Source organism: Vulpes lagopus, chromosome 8, assembly GCF_018345385.1.
Source record: "Vulpes lagopus strain Blue_001 chromosome 8, ASM1834538v1, whole genome shotgun sequence".
NCBI classification, from domain to species: domain Eukaryota; kingdom Metazoa; phylum Chordata; class Mammalia; order Carnivora; family Canidae; genus Vulpes; species Vulpes lagopus.
The window spans coordinates 35,806,134-35,825,287 of NC_054831.1; the positions used below are offsets into that span (position 1 = coordinate 35,806,134).

The 19,154-nt window shown below is 40.9% G+C and overlaps 1 protein-coding gene across 1 annotated transcript in view; it reads left to right on the forward strand.

Annotated features, from left to right (window-relative positions):
* The first annotated feature begins 1,093 nt into the window (after positions 1 to 1,093).
* The window catches only part of SGCG (sarcoglycan gamma), a 125,585-nt gene continuing 107,524 nt past the window's right edge, over positions 1,094 to 19,154 (forward strand). Inside the window, exon 1 of the mRNA XM_041765529.1 lies at positions 1,094 to 1,230. Within this exon, the coding sequence (XP_041621463.1) occupies positions 1,177 to 1,230 (54 nt within the window). The 5' untranslated portion in view covers positions 1,094 to 1,176. The remainder of the gene's footprint in view (positions 1,231 to 19,154) is intronic.

Here is a 19,154-nt window from a genome sequence, read left to right on the forward strand (position 1 = left end):
GTAACCTAAGCATTGCAAACGTCTCGGCCTTACAATTACCCATTTCGTTACATGAAAAACGTGTAAATTCTCCAACATCTTCATGCTTCCATTTGGTTCCAAATATGGTAGCATATCTCCACCTAAGAAATCATAAAATATACCAAAAATGATCCTTTCGGGAATGAGATAATCTACCTCCGAGGACATTGACCAAACATGTTCAAATACCCATAACCACTCTCCAGACACAAAACTGCTAAAACCAAGTCACTGCCCTGTGTAGACCAAGGGGGGTCCGAGTGTACGCGTGGATGTCAACCAGGAAATAAATGATTGAAATACCAGCACTAATTAGGATAACTGCATCCCATGTAAACACAGTTGGGCGAACCTCTGCAGGCCTCGAGAAAAACAGAGTCAAGAGCCTTCTTATAAAATGACGGGTCAGCGCTCCCTACTTGGGAGCCTGGTTGTAAGAGCTAATAAGGCGCAGCGACACTTCGGCCACCGCGGAGAGCTTCTGCAGTCCCGAGGGGTGGCCCCTGGCGGGCAGACCTGGCCTTGCTTTCCAAGAGTGCCGCCGGGTGACCCGCGCAGCTTCGGAAGCCCCAGGGGTTCTTGGCAAGACCCCGGGGCTCCCGGATGGGACCGTTCCCCGCGCAGGGACGCCCGAAGCGCCGCAGGTTCGGGAGGCGCTGCCGGCTGTAACCGCAAGGGGCTAGGAGCCGGGTGCGAGGACGGAGTCTTCCCCCAGCTCCCAGCGCAGGATGCGCTCGGCGGGCGCGGCGGGACCCGGGGGGCAGCGGGGAGGCGCCCCGCGGGCGGCCGAAGAGGAGCGGGCTGCGGGCGGGTGGCCACGGGGGCCCGGCTCGGCGCCCCGCGCGCGTGCGCGGCCGCGGGGGGGAGCGGAGGGCTGCGCGGCCGGGGGCGCAGGAGGCAAGGGGCGCAGGGGTGGGGCTGGAGGCGCGGGGGGGTCCTGTGGAGGCGCGGGCGGCCGTGGGGCTGGACGCGGGGCGCGGGGCGCGGGGGGGTGCCCCGGGCTGGGGCGGGGGGCGGGGGGCGGGGCCCGAGCCCGGGCGGGGATGTGGGCACCCGCGGCTCCGGGGAGCCGCACCCCCGCCCAGACGCAGAGTGGTGGCTGCGGTCGCCGAGGAAGGAGGACGGAGAGAAGACGGTGGTCTCCCCCGGTCGGGAATGAAGGGAAATCCTGCGGCCGTTTGCTCGCCGGGACCCCGAGAAGTGCAGCAGGTAGAGCGCACGGTCGCGGGCCAGCACCGCTTCCCCCGGGTCCCCAGCGCCCCCCTCCCTCCCTCGCAGCCCTACACTCACGCCCCGGTTGGTGGGGTCCGCGGTTTCCCCCTGCAGCTTCCCCGAGCCCCCACACCTGCCTTCCCACCTGCGTCCTCTCCGCCCCACAGAGCGCCCCCGTCCCCCCGCCGGCCCGCGGGGCCCGGTGCGAGGGTGCGGGGGTGCGAGGGTGCGGGGGTGCGAGGGTGCGAGGGTGCGGGGGTGCGAGGGTGCGGGGGTGCGAGGGTGCGGGGGTGCGAGGGTGCGGGGGTGCGAGGGTGCGAGGGTGCGGGGGTGCGAGGGTGCGGTGCGGTCTACGCGCTCGGCCTCTCCCTCCCGGAAAAACTTTGCCAAGTGACCTGCGCGCAGACACACTTGGTAACTCGGCTGGGCGCGGGCCCGGGGCGGAGGGGGGCGTGAAGGAGACGGCGCGGGCGGGCGGGCGGGCGCGGGCGGGCGCGCAGACCAGAGGGAAGGGAGATCAGAACGAAGTTGTTTTCTGCAAATTGATTTTGCCGAAAACATTGCCCCGGGATTGCTGACTAGTCTGTTGACGTTGACGACGCTGAACGGCTGCACGAAGTGCGGAGTTGCACAGGGTTTTACTTGGGCATTTTGGGGGGGGAGGAGAGATCCTTAAAATCACAGGTGGCTCACCCAGTCTTCAGTGGGATTATAACCTGATGATCACCCCCCCCCCCAAACCCACTACCTCTCTTAAGTTCCCCTGGTTGGTATTTATGTATTTGCATGTATTTGGTAAAACCAGAGTACGGCAGTTGATAACTTTTTAAATCACTACTACTACTACTACTACTACTACTACTACTACTAAATCATCACTATCTGATGTTTACAAATAATGGTACAGTCCCATACAATTCTTCTGTGAAATAACCACTCATTAAGTAATACCAAGTGCTGTAAAAGTAGATTTTTAGTGATGACACTCTATATATGTATGGTATTTTTACGTGAATATTGCTGCAGGTTCCTTAAAACAGGTAAAATCTGTAGAGCCATGGAATTGTGCTTATTTTACTTATAAAGCAGATCTTTTTATATGGCTCTTTTTGTGCTTTTTTTTCTTTAATATGAGAAGGCTATTTTTAAAAAGCCCTGAAAAACAGATTTTACAATACTGTTCAAAAATATATGTAAGTTGATCTCTCGGGTTTTGGTGCTGGAATATTTTACCAGAAGGTTCAGTGTCTCTGTATGAGATCTTCCTCTCTAGGAAAAGTGCTTCCAAAGTGATTAGCAAACTGACACCACTCCACATGTGTGAAAATATTATATAGTTAACTTTCAAAGTTATTGAACTATGTTTCCAAATACCTTGCTTTGCCTAACTCCTTATGTTCTTAGGATGTTTAATGTTTGTTATTACTGAATCATTAAACACAGTATTTAGTAGATATTACACCTAAATCATTAATGCATGTAGTACACCTCCACTGTGGGCTTACAAGTATAGAAAAGTTGTCCTGTATAACATTACAGTCTATAAGATATTTCTTTAATCTTGGAAAAAATATAGTGATGAACAATCCATTTAATGAATTAGACATACATAAGTAGACTATAAATGAAAACAGGAAACTTTGACATTTAACAAATACTTTGCTTTTTAAAACTTAAAACACAAAAATAAAAATAAATAAATAAATAAAACTTAAAACACGTCTCTCAGAGTTAATAAGGATAATAATACTCATTAATTGTGGCTGGAGGATATTTCATATAGATTATATTTGAAGTATAAATATATTTCTATAAATATATATGTATAGAATTACATTTTAATTTTTTTAAAGATTTTTATTTATTTATTCATGAGAGAGAGAGAGTCAGAGACACAGGCAGAGGGAGAAGCAGGCTTCACGCAGGGAGCCTGATGTGGGACTCGATCCCGGGACTCCAGGATCAGGCCCTGGGCCTACAGCAGGCGCTAAACTGCTGCGCCATCCAGGGACCCCTAGAATTACATTTTAATCAGCATTATGTCATTATCTAAGGTATGACTTTTTAAAATTTATCAGAGCCCCATTTTGATGTTTAGTTGTTAAGATTGTGTCCTGCAAGAGCTCCTAATGTCCGTTGGGTGAAATAAGTAATTATCTCTAGATGTAGTTACAGTTAAGCAAAAAGGTAATGTTAATTTTATCTCTTTCTCTAGAATTGTACTGTTAGAAAGTGATTTATATGAACATGATCATCATAGTATAATAACCCAAACATTTAATTTTCTAAAGACTTAGGTGATGTTCCTTTGTGATTTTTCAAAAAATGTACATTTCATTATGTCTTCCATAGTTGAATTTATGTGAAGTAAACACAACTGGTTATTTGTTGTGAGTGGTACAAAAAAGGGTTAGCTGTATAGTATCCCTTGTTTGAAGTATATTTGCATGTAAATTTCTGAACAGGACACCTAAATTAGGAAACAAAATAGCTACATATAACAACTTGGTTTTTTTTTTTTTAGCATATCATTTTGTTAGATACGAGGGAAATATTTGTGCTGGAATAGGAGATAGCAGGAAAAGGAAGTAGGTAGTAAATTAATGCTTCCTAACTATTTTAAGGTGATGGATTCCTTTGAAAACTTGGTGATAGTTCTAGATCTGCTACTTGGACTGGATTTCAAGAGGTTAACAATTCTTAAAGCCAGTTCTGGGCTCCTGGCTGAGGTCACATAAATTAGATTCTCAGCGTGTAGGTGGGCTTGGTTGCTGCATGTACAAAACCTTGAGTCAGTCCATTATAATAAAGTGTGATTACATTAATACTTACATTAATAATAAAACAGGGAAAACTTAATTGGAAAAGTAACACGAGCCAGGTATTAATTTATAAAAATGTGCTTGTGATAGTTTGTCTAGCAGACTTTAATATTGCTTGCTAAACTCCTTTTGCAAAAATGACATAATAAGTGAACTGAATGAAAAAAGGGGAAATTTAAAAAATAGGAAACCTTAACTAAAGTCATATTGCATTAAAGACAAAGGTCTAAGTAGCAACCGGTTATAAAAAGGCTAAGGCCGTATAAAAGTTGTGTTCTTATAAAGAACGTCTTTATGAGTCACTGGATTATTTACATGAAATTCTGTGGGTTGGATTATAATTGAGGCTGTCTTACATTTCAGAGGCGTGAGTCGCAGATGCCCTCTGCATATAAAGGACTGTGTGCATCATTTTTCCTCCAGGCTCCTGCTAGGCCTGCTGTCCTGACAAGTGGCTGCTCCTGGGAGCCATGGTTCCTCCTCTGTATCCTTCTTCCTTAAGATTCTTGACTCCATCTGTTTATTTATAATCCCCCTTAATCCAAAATGATTTGAGGTAAATACCCAACAAATTATTCTCGGGAGAATTTCCTTCTGGCACGTAGAGCATGCTGCTGTCCCTCTGACTTTTAGCACTTGCTTTCAACTGGAGAGCGCTGAGTTCATCATATTGACTGAGCTCCTATATCAAGCCTGGCACGTCAGGCATTCATCACATTTCATCAGTCTTCACAAGCACCCTGTGAGGAGGACCCCACTCAACATACATGGAAACTAGGCCCAGAAAGGTTATCACTATCACCTGCCAAGGTGATTGCTCAGCAGATCTGAGTAATGACACAGACTCGACACTAAACCCACACATCCAAGGTAGCAGCACAGCACAGCGCCCAGGGAGACGCTGCTGTGGTCAGTCCCACATCTCATGCTTCTTGTGAGTGCAAAGTTGCTCAAGTGACTAGCCCACATTACTAGCTCTAGGACTACTTTGATTCAAGGAAAAAGAAGGCCATCACATTTAAGGTTGACATGAGTGTATGGAAGCACCAGTAACTCTGGTGCCCTTAAAACTCTCAGAATTCTTCTTGGGAAAGTGTGGAAGTCTTCTTGAAGGCAACTTCCATGTCTTCATTCTCCAATTACATATTTTGCTTTGACGGTTTAATAAATCAGGCAAATACAGAAGGCCAATAAAATAGAATCATATCTTATGAACACAGCATTCCATTAACAAGTCTTGAGATGCATGGAGCATAGGGATGGATGGTGGCCAGCCCGTGGGTACTTGCTGTTTTACAAAGATTTTTATTCTTACTTAGCTTAAGAAGCAGTCTTGTCACCCTTCATATGTTCACCATGTTTTTGCCTTTTTGCCTTTTTTTTTTTCCATTTCCAATATCCAGACTTTGAGATGTATACAATCGATGGGGAGAATGATCAAAGTGGAATAATATTAAGAGAATGATACTCTGGTCCCTTCATTTGACCTGTCTCAAGCCCCAGGTAACCATCCCATAGTGTGTGTTTAAGAAATATCACACTCTGCTTAGGGTTTTACATGATTCTTCTGGCTGAGACTCTTTCTAAAAATCTGGAAAAGTAGATGTCACCCTCTTTTTGAAAATTTCTTCTCTCTCTCTCTTTCTTTCTCTCTCTCTCTCTCTATTTTTCCTTTCTTCTTGAAATCTCACTAGATACATTTTGGCCCTTCTCATCTCCATCTTCCATTTCTTCCATTTCTTCTCGGGCTGCTGATTCCCTCATTCCACATCAGGGTAGTTTAATTGCTCTAGTGATGTGTAATTATTTTGTGTGAGTTCATCTACACTGAGAGTTATTCTTAGATGGGACTCTCCAATGTTACAGGTGTGAAAATGCCCCTAGGAGTGGTTCTGCTTGTACATGTCCTGGGGTACCAGGGGGTTTATGGGATTCAAAGCAGTTTTATGTAAATTTCATGGTGTGGGGTTATAGCAGCACATATTTGTTGTAAATTTGGGCAGACTGACACCTATAAATGGTACAGGCTTGTGGTTAGTATAAACTTATGACTGCTTTCTTTCTATACAGTGGCTAATTTTTCTATCCACAGCCTTGGAGAGGGAGGGATCTCGTACTTTCTCTGCATGTGGGAGCTCTGGCCTTGCAATGGACAGTGGCCAACTCTCCCATCTTTATTGAGCATTAAGATTCAGGTTCAGTCTCTAGGCTCATAACTGGGTCTGATAACCTGCATATTTCTATGTGTAGCATCCTCCCCAGTTAACTCTGGCTTTCATTTCCATCCTGTTTTGTAGCCTTGAGAATGTTCCATTCTTCCCTGCAACTTTTACTACATATTTTTAAAGTATTACATTTTGTGCAGAACTTCTGTGTGTTGGTGGTATAAATGGGACTCTCTCAGGTCTTCCTAGTCCATTATATTAAAAGAACTCTCTGTGTGTGACACATTTCATTATTTGGGGGGACAGTTCCTGTTAACTATTTTTTTAAATTTATTTATTTATGATAGTCACAGAGAGAGAGAGAGAGAGAGAGAGAGAGAGAGAGAGAGGCAGAGACACAGGCAGAGGGAGAAGCAGGCTCCATGTACCAGGACCCCGATGTGGGATTCGATCCCAGGTCTCCAGGATCGTGCCCTGGGCCAAAGGCAGGCACCAAACCGCTGCACCACCCAGGGATCCCCGCTGTTAACTATTTTTAAAGACAATTATGAAATAAAAAATACATCGTACATCATATTCTGAGCTAGATTACAAAAGAACTCTGTGACATTCATTATCTAAATTTTAAGTAAACCAAATTTTAACCAACTTCTGGAACTTTAAAATTAGCAATAAAGTATAATGGTGTATTAAGTAATGTTAAATGATTAAATGTATAATAAGGATAATTCTCAATTATTTATGTCAATTATGTTAATTATGTAATCTGTGAATTATTTGGTTATATAAGCTATTGAGTATTTATTCTTGGGATGCCTATACCTTTACTACTAAATTTTGTTTTTGTTTTTGTTTCTGTTTTTTTTTTTAAGATTTTATTTACTTATTCATGAAAGACACAGAGAGAAAAAGGCAGAGACATAGGCTGAGGGAGAAGCAGGCTCCAGGCAGGGAGCCCGATGTGGGACTCGATCTTGAGACCGTGGATCACGCCCTGAGCCAGGGGCAGATGCTCAACCGCTGAGCCACCCAGGCATCCCTAAATTTTGTTTTTATTAACTAATATCTCTACCAAATGTTAGTTGGAAAGTAAGGATAGACATCAGGACAGTTTTATTACCTATTAGAGTTTGAGTGATTGGTTGCTTGAAACTAATAAGTTGAGGTTTGAGTATCTTATTTGTCTTGTGACATAAAACTCAGACCTTAAGTATGAATTTGTATTCTGAACAGGTACTCAAGTAACTACCAGATGATTTCAGGGTTTTTTTACTTTGCCAGGGGGAGTGAAGGGCACATAAGAATGTAATATAATTATCAGATTCACCTCTTGGATTAACAATGATAATGGGACAATAAATTTATTTCTAAAATAGTTAAAATCTGACTAAAACATGACTTAACATATGGTCTCTTTTCAATGAGATGTATAGGAGTAGGGAAACTTTTTCTACCATTTTATCCAAATGATAAATATTTTAGGCTTTGTGGGCCATAAAGATCACTGTCACAACTACACAACTCTGCAGTAGTAGCAGCCATAGATATACGTAAACCAGTAAGCATGGCTTAGGAACATTCTGCTTGTAAGAACAGGTAGCAGGTTGTATTTGACACACAGGCCATCATTTACCAAACCTAAACTGTACTAATGAAAGCAATCAGTTATGAAGAAATAAGAACTTTAATTGTGAAGTATTTTCCAACATAGATTGAGGGTTTGAAGTGGTGGCAGCTTCTCACTGGCCGCAGGCAAGGGCAGCTTGCAGCTGCCGGACTGAGAGAAAATCTTACTTCCTCCTGCTGGATTGAGTAGGTTGGGAGGAGTGGGAGTGGGGGACAGCTCCACATCATGACATTTCTACTCCATTTGAATGAGGCTTCCTTTATTCATTTTTTGCAATAGGTACATAAACATTTTTGGAGAAATCACTTCATACACAATACTAATATATTCACACTCAAAAGATTTAGGAAAGAAGGAACTAATCCCTGTTTATTTTTTCTTTACCTTCTTTACTCCTGGCTTCAGGCAATGGTATGATTTACAAACCTAAAAAAATGTTGCTTTCTTCTCTGGAGCTGAAATTTCAAACTGAATAAGTTAGTGTTTGCAAATTACCTCAAATTTATAAAAATTAATACAATGAAAATTTTTAAAATAATATTTTGGTATATGCATCACTGTAAATATGCTGTACATGTTACATTACATTAAGGATCTTCCTTGAATTTTGTCACTATACAAAACTGTTGCAGCAGCCCGAAAATATTAAAAATTAGAGAAATGTATATATGTGACCCGTAATTTATTTATTTTTTCTTTTCTTTTTTTATTTTTTATTTTAATTTATTTAATGAACATATAGTGTCAAAGAGTTCAGTGATTCATCAGTTGCATATAACACCCAGCGTCCATTCCATCATATGCCTTCCTTAATACCCATCACCCAGTTACCCCATCCCACTTCCCCTCCAGTAACCCTCAGTTTGTTTCCTATGGTTAAGAGCTTCTTATGATTTGTCTCCCTCTCTGATTTTGTCTTGTTTTATTTTTCCCTCTTTTCTCTTATGTTTATCTGTTTTGTTTTTTAATTTCTACATATTACTGGAATCATGATAATTATCTTTCTCTGATTGATTTGTTTCACTTAGCATAATACCCTCTAGTTCTATCCATGCCATTGAAAATGGCAAGATATCATTTTCGATGGTTGAGTAATATCCATTTTGTATATATATGACCCATATTTTATTTTATTTCATTTTTTATGACCCATATTTTAAAATGGAAATTGTGTTGTACCCATCAGTAAGCCATGATCATCTGCACAGGTGGTTTATGATTTTGTTTCTGCAAACAGTGATCAAATGGAGGTGAGCCAGAATGGTCATTTTCCTTTAAGAGATAAGAAGGATTTATATAAATTGGAAATAAGGGGGAAAAAAAACCTAAAAATTATTTTATCAAGTTTGCCTCTTTTGACATTTAAAAGATTTTACAATTTCATTAAACTCTTTAGTTTCGCAAACTATTCTTAGTTTCATACTGGGAAGGGCTCCAGATTTTTCCATCTTGCTTATTTTAAAAATATTAACTACATATTGAGTTAATTATTTGCTACACTAGTTGGAAGATGTTTTTCCCACTCATAGATTTTGATTATTTGTAAATAATTTTTTCAAATAAAATAAAAAGTAATCATTTTGCGGTATAGAAGTGTAGCAAATCAACATATTGTACACCTTAAGCTTTTACAGTGTTATCTGTCAAATATACCTCAATAAAGCTAGAAAGAAAAAAAGATTAGTGGAACTCTTCTCTCCCGCTTCGAAAAAGAAAATACTCTCATATTATAATGGTGTCTCTATATCATTATATATGTGTCCAAGCCCATAAAACATTACAACTCCAAGAGTAAACTCTAGGGTAAAATGTGGACTATCAGTGATTATGATGTGTCTCTATAGGTTCATCCTTGCTAAAAAAAAAAAAAAAAAAATACCATTCTGATGAGATATATTGGTAACAGAGGAGGGTGTGCATTTATAGGGGGGGCAGGACATATACTGCAAATCTCTATACCTCCCCCTTACTTTTGGTGTAGTAAAACTGAAACTGCTCTTAAAAAAAATAGTCTCTAAAAAATGAACAGTGCACACATACACCACATTTTCTATATCATCATTCATGTACTTAGTTTATTTTCATATATTGGCTATTCTAAACAATGCTGCAGTGAACATGGAAGTGAAGATATCTCTTCCAGATCCTGATTTATTTCTTTTGAATGTATACACAGAAGTGGAATTGCTGGATTACGTGATAGTTCTATTTTTAAACTTTTTGAGAAAGTTCTACACTGTTTTCCATAATTGCTGCACCATTTTACATTCTCACCAACAGTGTGTAAGAGTTCCAGATTCTCTACATCCTTCCAACACTTGTTAACCCCTGTCTTTTTTGTAATTAATTAGTTAATTTATTTGAGAGAGAGAGAATGAGCAGTGGAGAAGGGCAGAGGGAGAGGGAGAGAAGCACACCCCCGGCTGAGCAGGGAGCCCAGTGTGGGGCTCCATCCCAGGACCTGGTGATCTTAACCTGAGCCAAAGGCAGATGCTTAACCAACTGGGACACCTGGGCATCCCATCTCCTGTCTTTTTTGAGAATACCATTATAACAGGTGTGAGGTGATACCTCGTACTATATTGTATACTTGAAATTTGCTAAGATGGTAGTGTCTAAGTGTTCTGACCAGGGAAGGAAGGAAGGAAAGAAGGAAGGAAGGAAGGAAGGAAGGAAGGAAGGAAGGAAGGAAGGAAGGAAGGAAGGAAAGAAGGAAGGAAGGAAAGAAGGGAAAAGAGAGGGAGGGCGGAAGGGAGGGAGGGAGGGAAACGGTAACTATGGGGGGGTGTTAGATGTGTCAAGTAGCTTGCTGTGGTGATCATTTCATAATATGTGTCAAAATTTCAAGTTGTACACCTTAAATACAATTTTCATTTGCCAATTATACCTCAGTAAAGCTAGGGGGGCAGGAAATGGGGCTTCGGAAAATTTTCCATAGGATATGCTCAAAGGCCAGACTTTCATTAGCAATGGTCTGAGTTGTAGCCCTGATGAATTCTTATGAGTCACTAACCCTAATCTCAAACTGTAGGCCAACTTCCTCCATCCAGCAATTCCTCTCATCCCACATTCTTTGTCCAAAATGGGATGCTTCATTATTCATTTCAAACCATCCTGCTCTGGTTGGTTAGCATTGCTTTTCATTCCATTTATTCTCCCACAGGTGAAAAGCTTTCCTATGCCCCACCCAGTGGGTGTGAGGTTCCATTAAAGCCTTGCTCTACACGGCATCCCGGTTTCCCGAATTGGGGTCCAGTGGCCTCTGCTTCCATGATACTTAGGCAGCAGTTTGGTATCTGCCACCATCTGGGGTTGCTTAGGAAATATTGTGGAGTTAGGCTTAAGTTTTTCCATCCTTTCAAGTTCAAGCACAGAAACCTTCCTTGAACTTCCTTTGCACTTAGGAAATGTCATGAAGACGCCCAGGCAGGTCCTACCCATCCATTCCTCTCTCAGGCTGCTGTCCTCCTCCTGTTGGCATGTTCCTTCTCATGCAGCTGGACCCATGTTGATGGCCTGAACTTCCTTGGCCTCAGCAGCACCATCAGCTTCCACCTATCCATATGTATCTCCTCCATCCACTGAGAAAAGTCCTGCCACAGATCAATCCTATAGTGTGGTTTTCCTCTTATTACCACCAAAATGTTTTTAAAATCCCATACATGTTCAGTTGCCGATGCTGAACAGCCTCAACTGGCAGGACCCTTAGCCTCATGCTGCTATCATTTATTTATCCTCCACTTTTCCCTCTCCCATCCCAATGGGAGCCATTCCAGACCTCCTCTGTCCTTTACCACCCTTGGCAGATGACCTCCCTCCTGCTCAGCTCAGACAATGAGGCTCTTAGGTCTGTACTGCCTCAACTTCCTGTTCTGCCCAACCCTAACCTTAACCATATGCACATCTATCCTTCCCTCTTTTAAGCTGCTTTCCCTGGGCCCTCCCCTCCTGCTTTCTCCTTCACCCTCTTCAGGCCATTACACTTTCATGACCCTCCTCACCACGGGCCCCTTCCTCTATTTATATATTAGCACAAGATTAGATATGTGTTTGAGGCCTACGTGAAAGAAAGACCTTTAGAGAGAGATGGTGGCTACACATACGACTGGTTTAATAAAGACAGAAAATTAATTATTACCAGCCTACCTATAAACTATTTAAAGCAATCTTCTCCTGTACCTATTCTGATATAGTTTTTGTTTGAAAATTTTAATCAACTTACTTCATTACAATGTCAAAAAAATGGGCGGGGGAAATGATTTAAGACAGTTTTGGGGGATCCCTGGGTGGCTCAGTGGTTTAGTGCCTGCCTTTGGCCCAGGGTGTGATCCTGGGGTTCTGGGATCAAGTCCCATGTCGGGCTCCTTGCATGGAGCCTGCTTCTCCCTCTGCCCACCCCCCCCTCTCTCTTTCGGTATGTGTGTGTGTCTCATGAATAAATAAATAAATAAAATCTTTTTAAAAAAGTTTTTGAACGATGAAAGAATTTAAACAAAATGAATATTATAGCATTATCGTCAAATCAGTAATTATGTTATTTACTAAACTCAGCCAGTAAATACCTGATATTTCTTGGACTAAATTTTGAAGTACAAGTGTTGTTTTTTTAAAAAGAAACAAAACAATAGGGGATGAAAGGTAATATTTGGAAAAGACTTGGGCAGGAGGGCAGTTTTAGGTTTACAACAGAATTGAGAAGGTATAGAGATTTCCCATACTCCTCCTGCCCCCCCACAGGTCAGCTTCCCCACTATCAACATCCCATCCTACAGTTGTTGATTTGACCACCCTATACTTACACAGTTTTATCACGCAAAGCTCATCGTCTACATAAGAGCTCACTTTTGATGCTGTACATTCTATAGGTTTGGACAAATGTGTAATGACCTGCATCCACCATGATAGCATCATACAGAGTAGTTTCACTGCCCTATAGGCTCCCTGTGTTCCACCTGGTCAGTCCTTTCTTACCACGGACTCCTGGTGAGCACTTACCTTTTTATTGCCTTCATAGTTTTGCCTTTTGCAGAATGTCAGAGAGTTGGAATCATGTAGCCCTGTCAGATTGGCTTTTTTTCACTTAGTAGGAGGCATATACATTTCCCCTATATCTTCTAATGGCTTGAGAGCTTATTTCTTCATGTTGCTGAATAATATTCCATTGTCTGGGTGTACCAGTTTGTTTATCCATTTACCATTGCCCAGGCTTGTGTAAAATCTTTTTAAATGCAAAAACTATTTGACTTCCTTTTCTAAGAACATTCCTAAAAGTATTTCTTTTCGTACGAGTCAAACTTTTTTTTTTATTATTTATGATGTGGGAAGAAAAAGACCTGGAATTACTTCCTCAGAGCGTACAATATAGTTTGCATCCAAATAATTGTCTGTGTTCTATAAGTTTGTTTGCAAATATGATTATATTTTCTCAGAAATGTGTCATATATGTGTTAACACTGTAAGGAGCTTTGCAAATGTTTCTTTAAGCCTAATGTAGTTAAATAATAATGTTTCTTGTTGTGCAAAGCCTAAACATTGTTATCATTCCTGTGTTTCAGTTATTAAAACCAAAAATATATCAGAATATGTGATATTCAGGTTTGGCTCAAAGAATAAGGACTCTTTCCTGGGCACATAAGTGGCATGAGTTTTCAATGACAGTTGCAGTAGAAAGAAACCAAGTGTGGTCCTGGGAGAGAAGGAGGATTCTGCATACCTCAGGATGCAGGAAGATTCTACATATGTAGTGGTGACAAGCTCACAGCCACTTGGGACATACTGACATGTGAGGCTGAGCAGGAGTTTTTACCAGCCATATCTATAAACCAGTAGTAGACTTTATGTTCACGTAGCATTGCCTAGATGTGAAAAGAGCTTAACTATTTCTTTCAAATAGACCAAAAGAAAAAAAAATAGAAAGAAACTGTAAGAAAGAAAAGAAAAAGAAAATTCTCACTTTGGGGACCTAAAGCAATTACTTTGTTCTATTGAGTTGAAATGAACTGTCAAAAATGACTAAGCTTTCAGTTATACTCTGAGGCATAAAGGTGAACTGAACAGAATCATGTTCCAAAAGAGAGCACTCACATTGCCAGGGATTAAAAGTGGGATAAGATCTGTAGAGGAATCGGGAGTCCTAAAAGTCTGGCTTGAACCGAGACCACAAATTGTCTTCCATTCTGTCCTTTGTGTAAGCTTGCTGAAACTGAATTTGCTATTTTCCTCTTCTTTGGTTATCTAAGATAGTGTGAAAGACCAAAATTCTTTCAGGAGTTAGGATCCACAGAAGGGAATGCATGGTGACTACCAGTAGTTTTCACAAGTAGCTAATGACCCCCTTAACCCTATGCTAAAGAAACATACTTCCACCTTGAAGATGATAATGTGAGGATAGTATTTACACAGCGCCTTCCTGAAATCATTCAAAAGCAGTAAGGCAAGTGAAAAACTCATTCAAATCCTATTTTAGGCAAAACTAGGAGACCACTAAAACCACAAAATTAGTGGGAAGTTGCCCAAAAGATTGAACAGGTATGTGTCTGAAAGAATAGCAAAAGAGGCCGTCAGAGCTGCAGCCTCAGAAAACCCAGCACTGTGTGTTTCACAGGTAAAGTGTGTGTCTTACGTGGTACAGTCTGCACGTCTCAGGAACAGTGGGAGGATGAGATGAATGAGCTGACAGCAGGGAATCTCTTGCACCAGGCTCAGTGCCAAGATGCAAAGGTGGGCAGATGAGGAGTCACACAGATCAGTCACGTGTCCAGAAGGCAGTCTGTCTGTTGAAGCTAAGCATAGGAGAGATCTTGTATTGTGAAGGAAAAGAAAAGTAAAAGAAAAGAAAAGCTTAAAAGTGAAGACTGGAAAAACAGAAGCTCTGGTTCAGAGCAGAACACATCCCATCCTGGCACAGACCTCCTTCCTGAAAGTAGCTCATCTGATCGCAGAAAGGAGAAGGAGAGAGTGACGCTCCACTGAAGGGGATTGTTGGAAGAAATGAGCAGTATTTCACAGATAATGTCAGTGCTTTTCATGTATTTCTACATCCAGTATTTGGAATAAGGTCTTCTCTTAGAGTGGGCTACAGCTACGTTGTTTTGCACTGTATCAACCTTGGCGACCCAGTAGAATTGCCTAGGGAACTTGACAAATACTGCTAGCCGGGCCTCTATCATGCCAAATACATCAGAATTTCTGGAGAGGATCCTAGGCAGTGATATTATTTTATACATCTCCTGGTTGATGTTAATGTGTGGCCACAGCGGAGAACCACTGCTCTTCATGTCTCTGTCTCTCTGGCCTTATCTGGCCTCTTCCATGTACCATGTTCCCACCCCTGGGCCTTGCTTGTGTAACTTAAACATAGATCATTGCTGCCCCAGGGCCATTACATGTGCCATCCCCTGCCTGTATCATACGTTGCTCTGGTCTCTTCATGATTGGTTCTTTCTCATTATTCAGGTCATCCCACAAAGCCCTGCCCTGACCATATATTTAAAATATTCTCCCCATCACCCTCTTTATTTTCTTAATATACTTGCCACTGTGAGAAATCTTGCTTATTGTTTTCTTATTGATTGGTTGTTTCCTCTCAACTAGAATGTAAGCTCTAGGAAGGCAAGACCTCTTTTGCCCTGTGTACGCTGGTATCCTCAGCATCTAGAATAGTGTTTGGCACCCAGGTGGTGTTCATTGGATCAAAACAGCAGAAGTAGCCTCGGCAGGATCCTGGTAGCCTTTGTGTATAGGTGATGAACCAACTCAGCATCTCAGAAAACAGTTTTAGGGAGAGTCCATCATTAATCCCATTAAGCAACCTCTATCTATAATAGGAAACATTTCCATACAGCTACCTAAAAAGGCATTGCCTTTCTTAGAAAATTATAAAGACAAGAACTAAGTTTCTCATTTATTCTAGCAAACATAAAAACAAATCAACAAAAGCAACTCATGTGTATGACAGAGATAATCCTTGATGAATATTATTTAAATAAATCATAAATGACAGACAACTGCTATTATCATTCACTCCATTGTGCTATTATCATATTTTACCAAATCTGAAATGCTCATTTTTTACGTTTTAATAGCACTTAATTGGGATACATATTACCATTAGTACCATATTATAGTTTAATTTGCAGAGGTACTCCTTTACTGGCATAATAACAGTGGTGTTCTTAAAATCATCAGTCTTAGCTTTGATGGGATAATAGTATATGAGAAAGTCAGGGCTTTTTCAAGAGGTTTCGTTGAGTCATAACTATGTGTATAATATTTTTTTGTCATTTAGAACTACCATCTTAAATTTTCCTTCTAACCTTCTCTTACCAAATCAAGTTCTCTTTCTCAGTCCTCATCTTTGACCTCCCCAGAGCATATGGTAACCCTGAATAGCCCCATAATTCATGTATGCCACCATAGAGGATATGGATTTCTGTAACCTCCAAGTTCTGTTTCAAAACCGATGCTAAGGGCAGCCCAGGTGGCTGAGAAGTTTAGTGTCTGCCTTTGGCCCAGGGCCTGATCCTGGAGACCTGGGATTGAGTCCCATGTCAGGCTCCCTGCATGGAGCCTGCTTCTCCCTCTGCCTGCGTCTCTGTCTCTGTCTCTCTCTCTCTCTCTGTCTCTCATGAATAAATAAATAAAATCTAAAAAAAAAAAATGATGCTAAGGAGTTTTTCAAATTTCTGTTCACCACCTCTCTTCATTTTTTTGAAACTTGTGGTACCATCACCCCCTCAGTCTTCCACACCAGGAACTAAGTGAATTCCTATACCACTACCACCACCCACAAAACTTTTTTTTAAAAAAAAGCAAGTTCTTTATTGCATTGGTTTGACTAAAACTTACGTTAGATTTTATTTTGCAAATTATCAAATAACAACTCTACAGTTGTGAAGGAAAAAAGACAATTTATTGGCTGATGTAAAGCACAAGGTTAGAGCTGATTTAGGCATGCCTCTATTTATGGACTTGAAATTACCATGAATTTTACTTCGTCTCCCAGCTCCAACCTTTGCTGTGTTGTGTTGTTCTGCTCACTAACCAGGCTTGAATCACAATCAAATTCAAATCAAGCAGAAAAGAAAATCTGTCTTGTCAGTCACTGAAACAAAAGTTGTGGGATTGCTCTGACTGAGACTGGTTGGCTTGGATAGAGTCATTTTAAAATAATCTCTGTGGCCAAGAGAATGCCATGCTCTACTCAGCCTGGCCTAAGTCACTCAACCTGCCACTCAACGGGGAATGGTGTTGATCTGACTCGACCAAACATACGGACCAAAAACAAGGTAGGGGTGATTCCCCAAAAAGAAAAGCCAAGAGTTGTTATCAGAAGTGAAGTCAACGGATGTTAAGAAACAAAAAGCATGTACTCAAAAAATTTTTGGAACCAACATATTCATTTTTGACATTTTTAAGTTTTAATCTCTCATTTTAAAATGAAAAAGTATTTTGTCTCCTTTTAAAAAAATAGTAAACAAATGGGATTTTTGTACTATAGTGGAGAAACCAGATTTTGTGGTATTGTGGAGATGCAGATTTTCTTCTTGTTGCTGAAATTATATAGAATCTAATGCTTGATTATAAAACAGCTTTATTTCTTTCATGGTAAGTAATTGAACTGGGTCTTGTATAGGATGTGCTTAAGCCAACACCCCTCATTTTTCCCTTTAATTGTATTCTTCCTTTTCCATTTAAAAAAGGGGGGGGGGGGGCGGGGCAGCCCCGGTGGCTCAGCAGCTTAGCGCTGCCTTCAGCTCAGGGACTGATCCTGGAAACCTGGGTTCGAGTCACACGTCAGGCTCCCTGCATGGAATGGAACCTGCTTCTCTCTCTGCCTGTGTCTGTGCCTCTCTCTCTCTCTCTCTCTCTCTCTCTCTCTCTCTCTTCGTGTGTGTGTGTGTGTGTGTGTGTGTCTCATGAATAAATAAATTAAACCTTAAAAAAAAGGACTTTTTGATCATTTGCTAATGGGGGGTGCAAATACACACATTAGTGAAAATAATTTATATTAAGCTATGGAAAATTTCTGGCGTGGCCAATGGCAATGGCTTTAAGCTAAGAAAGAGAACAGAAGTTTTGGGGAGAAGTGAGAGGGATGATTAAAATATGTTGAGTTTGCAACATGACTGAAATATCTACGCCATAAGTCTTTAAACACAAGGGATCCAAGCCAACTTCATTGTTACATCTCATCTCTCAAGGCCATTCTCTTCACCACCATCTTTTCTCCCAGGCTCAGCATTGAATCTTGCTGTCAGCCCCATGACCTCATGACACAGCATTTGTGTTGTCACGATCCCTCTCACTTGTGAATGTGTCCCACTTACACATTTTCAGTGGAAAGAAGGTTTTTGAAATAGTAAGATTTTGAAGACTTTTCAGTAGCAGGGTGAAGGTCAGAGGTCAGGAGCACAGGGACCCTCAGGATGATATGAGCAAGGCAATGGTCAGAAGCAAGTCAGGTCCAGCTTCGTGGGATTTCCAGGGTCTTTACCTTTGAGACTGTAAAGTATCCCTGTGTGTATGTCAAGACTGTTAAACTGTGTATATCATATTAAGGCAAGTTGTTGACAATTGATGTGGATTCAGACACCAGAAAACTAAATTGTAAGAAAAAAAATAATGTTTTGATTCTGTGAAAGTGCTATTGTGTAGTCTGCCTAGGAAAGTTAGTTACTAGCTGAGCATGTTAATAATTAGACATAACATCAAGTCAGAATGTTTTTATCCTATTAAGTGTATCATTAAGTAAGCCAAAATATGTTTGTTGTAAAGATTTCATTTGTCATAATCTGTGATTCATGTATTTTACTTCATTTTGAAAAATTCACTCACAGCATTAAGAAATAATTGTAATAATAGCTACCATTTATATGTGTTTTACTATGTGCCAAGTGCCTTTTGTACATTATCTCATTTCTTTTCCTAGCCTTAAGCAGGGAGTTGATATTATCCCCAACATTAATAGCAGAAAAGAGACCATTAAGAAAATAACTAAAAAAAAAAAAAAAAAAAGAAAATAACTAAGTTACCTGACATTACACAAGCTATTACTGATGAAAAGCTGATTTTAAAACTCAGTTGATCCCAAAGCCTAGAATTTTGGGCCATTTGTTTATATTATTTTTAGGGAAAGAATAAGTAAGGAAGATTTTTAAATTGAATTAAATTAAAAATTTTAATTAACTCTATGTAGTTAATGGTTAATAAACCATGATCAGATTGCAGAATACAGGACATCAGCCAAGCTGTCAAGACATGATTTGGGGGGTTTAGGGAGCTGAACTAAAGTCATCAATACCATAA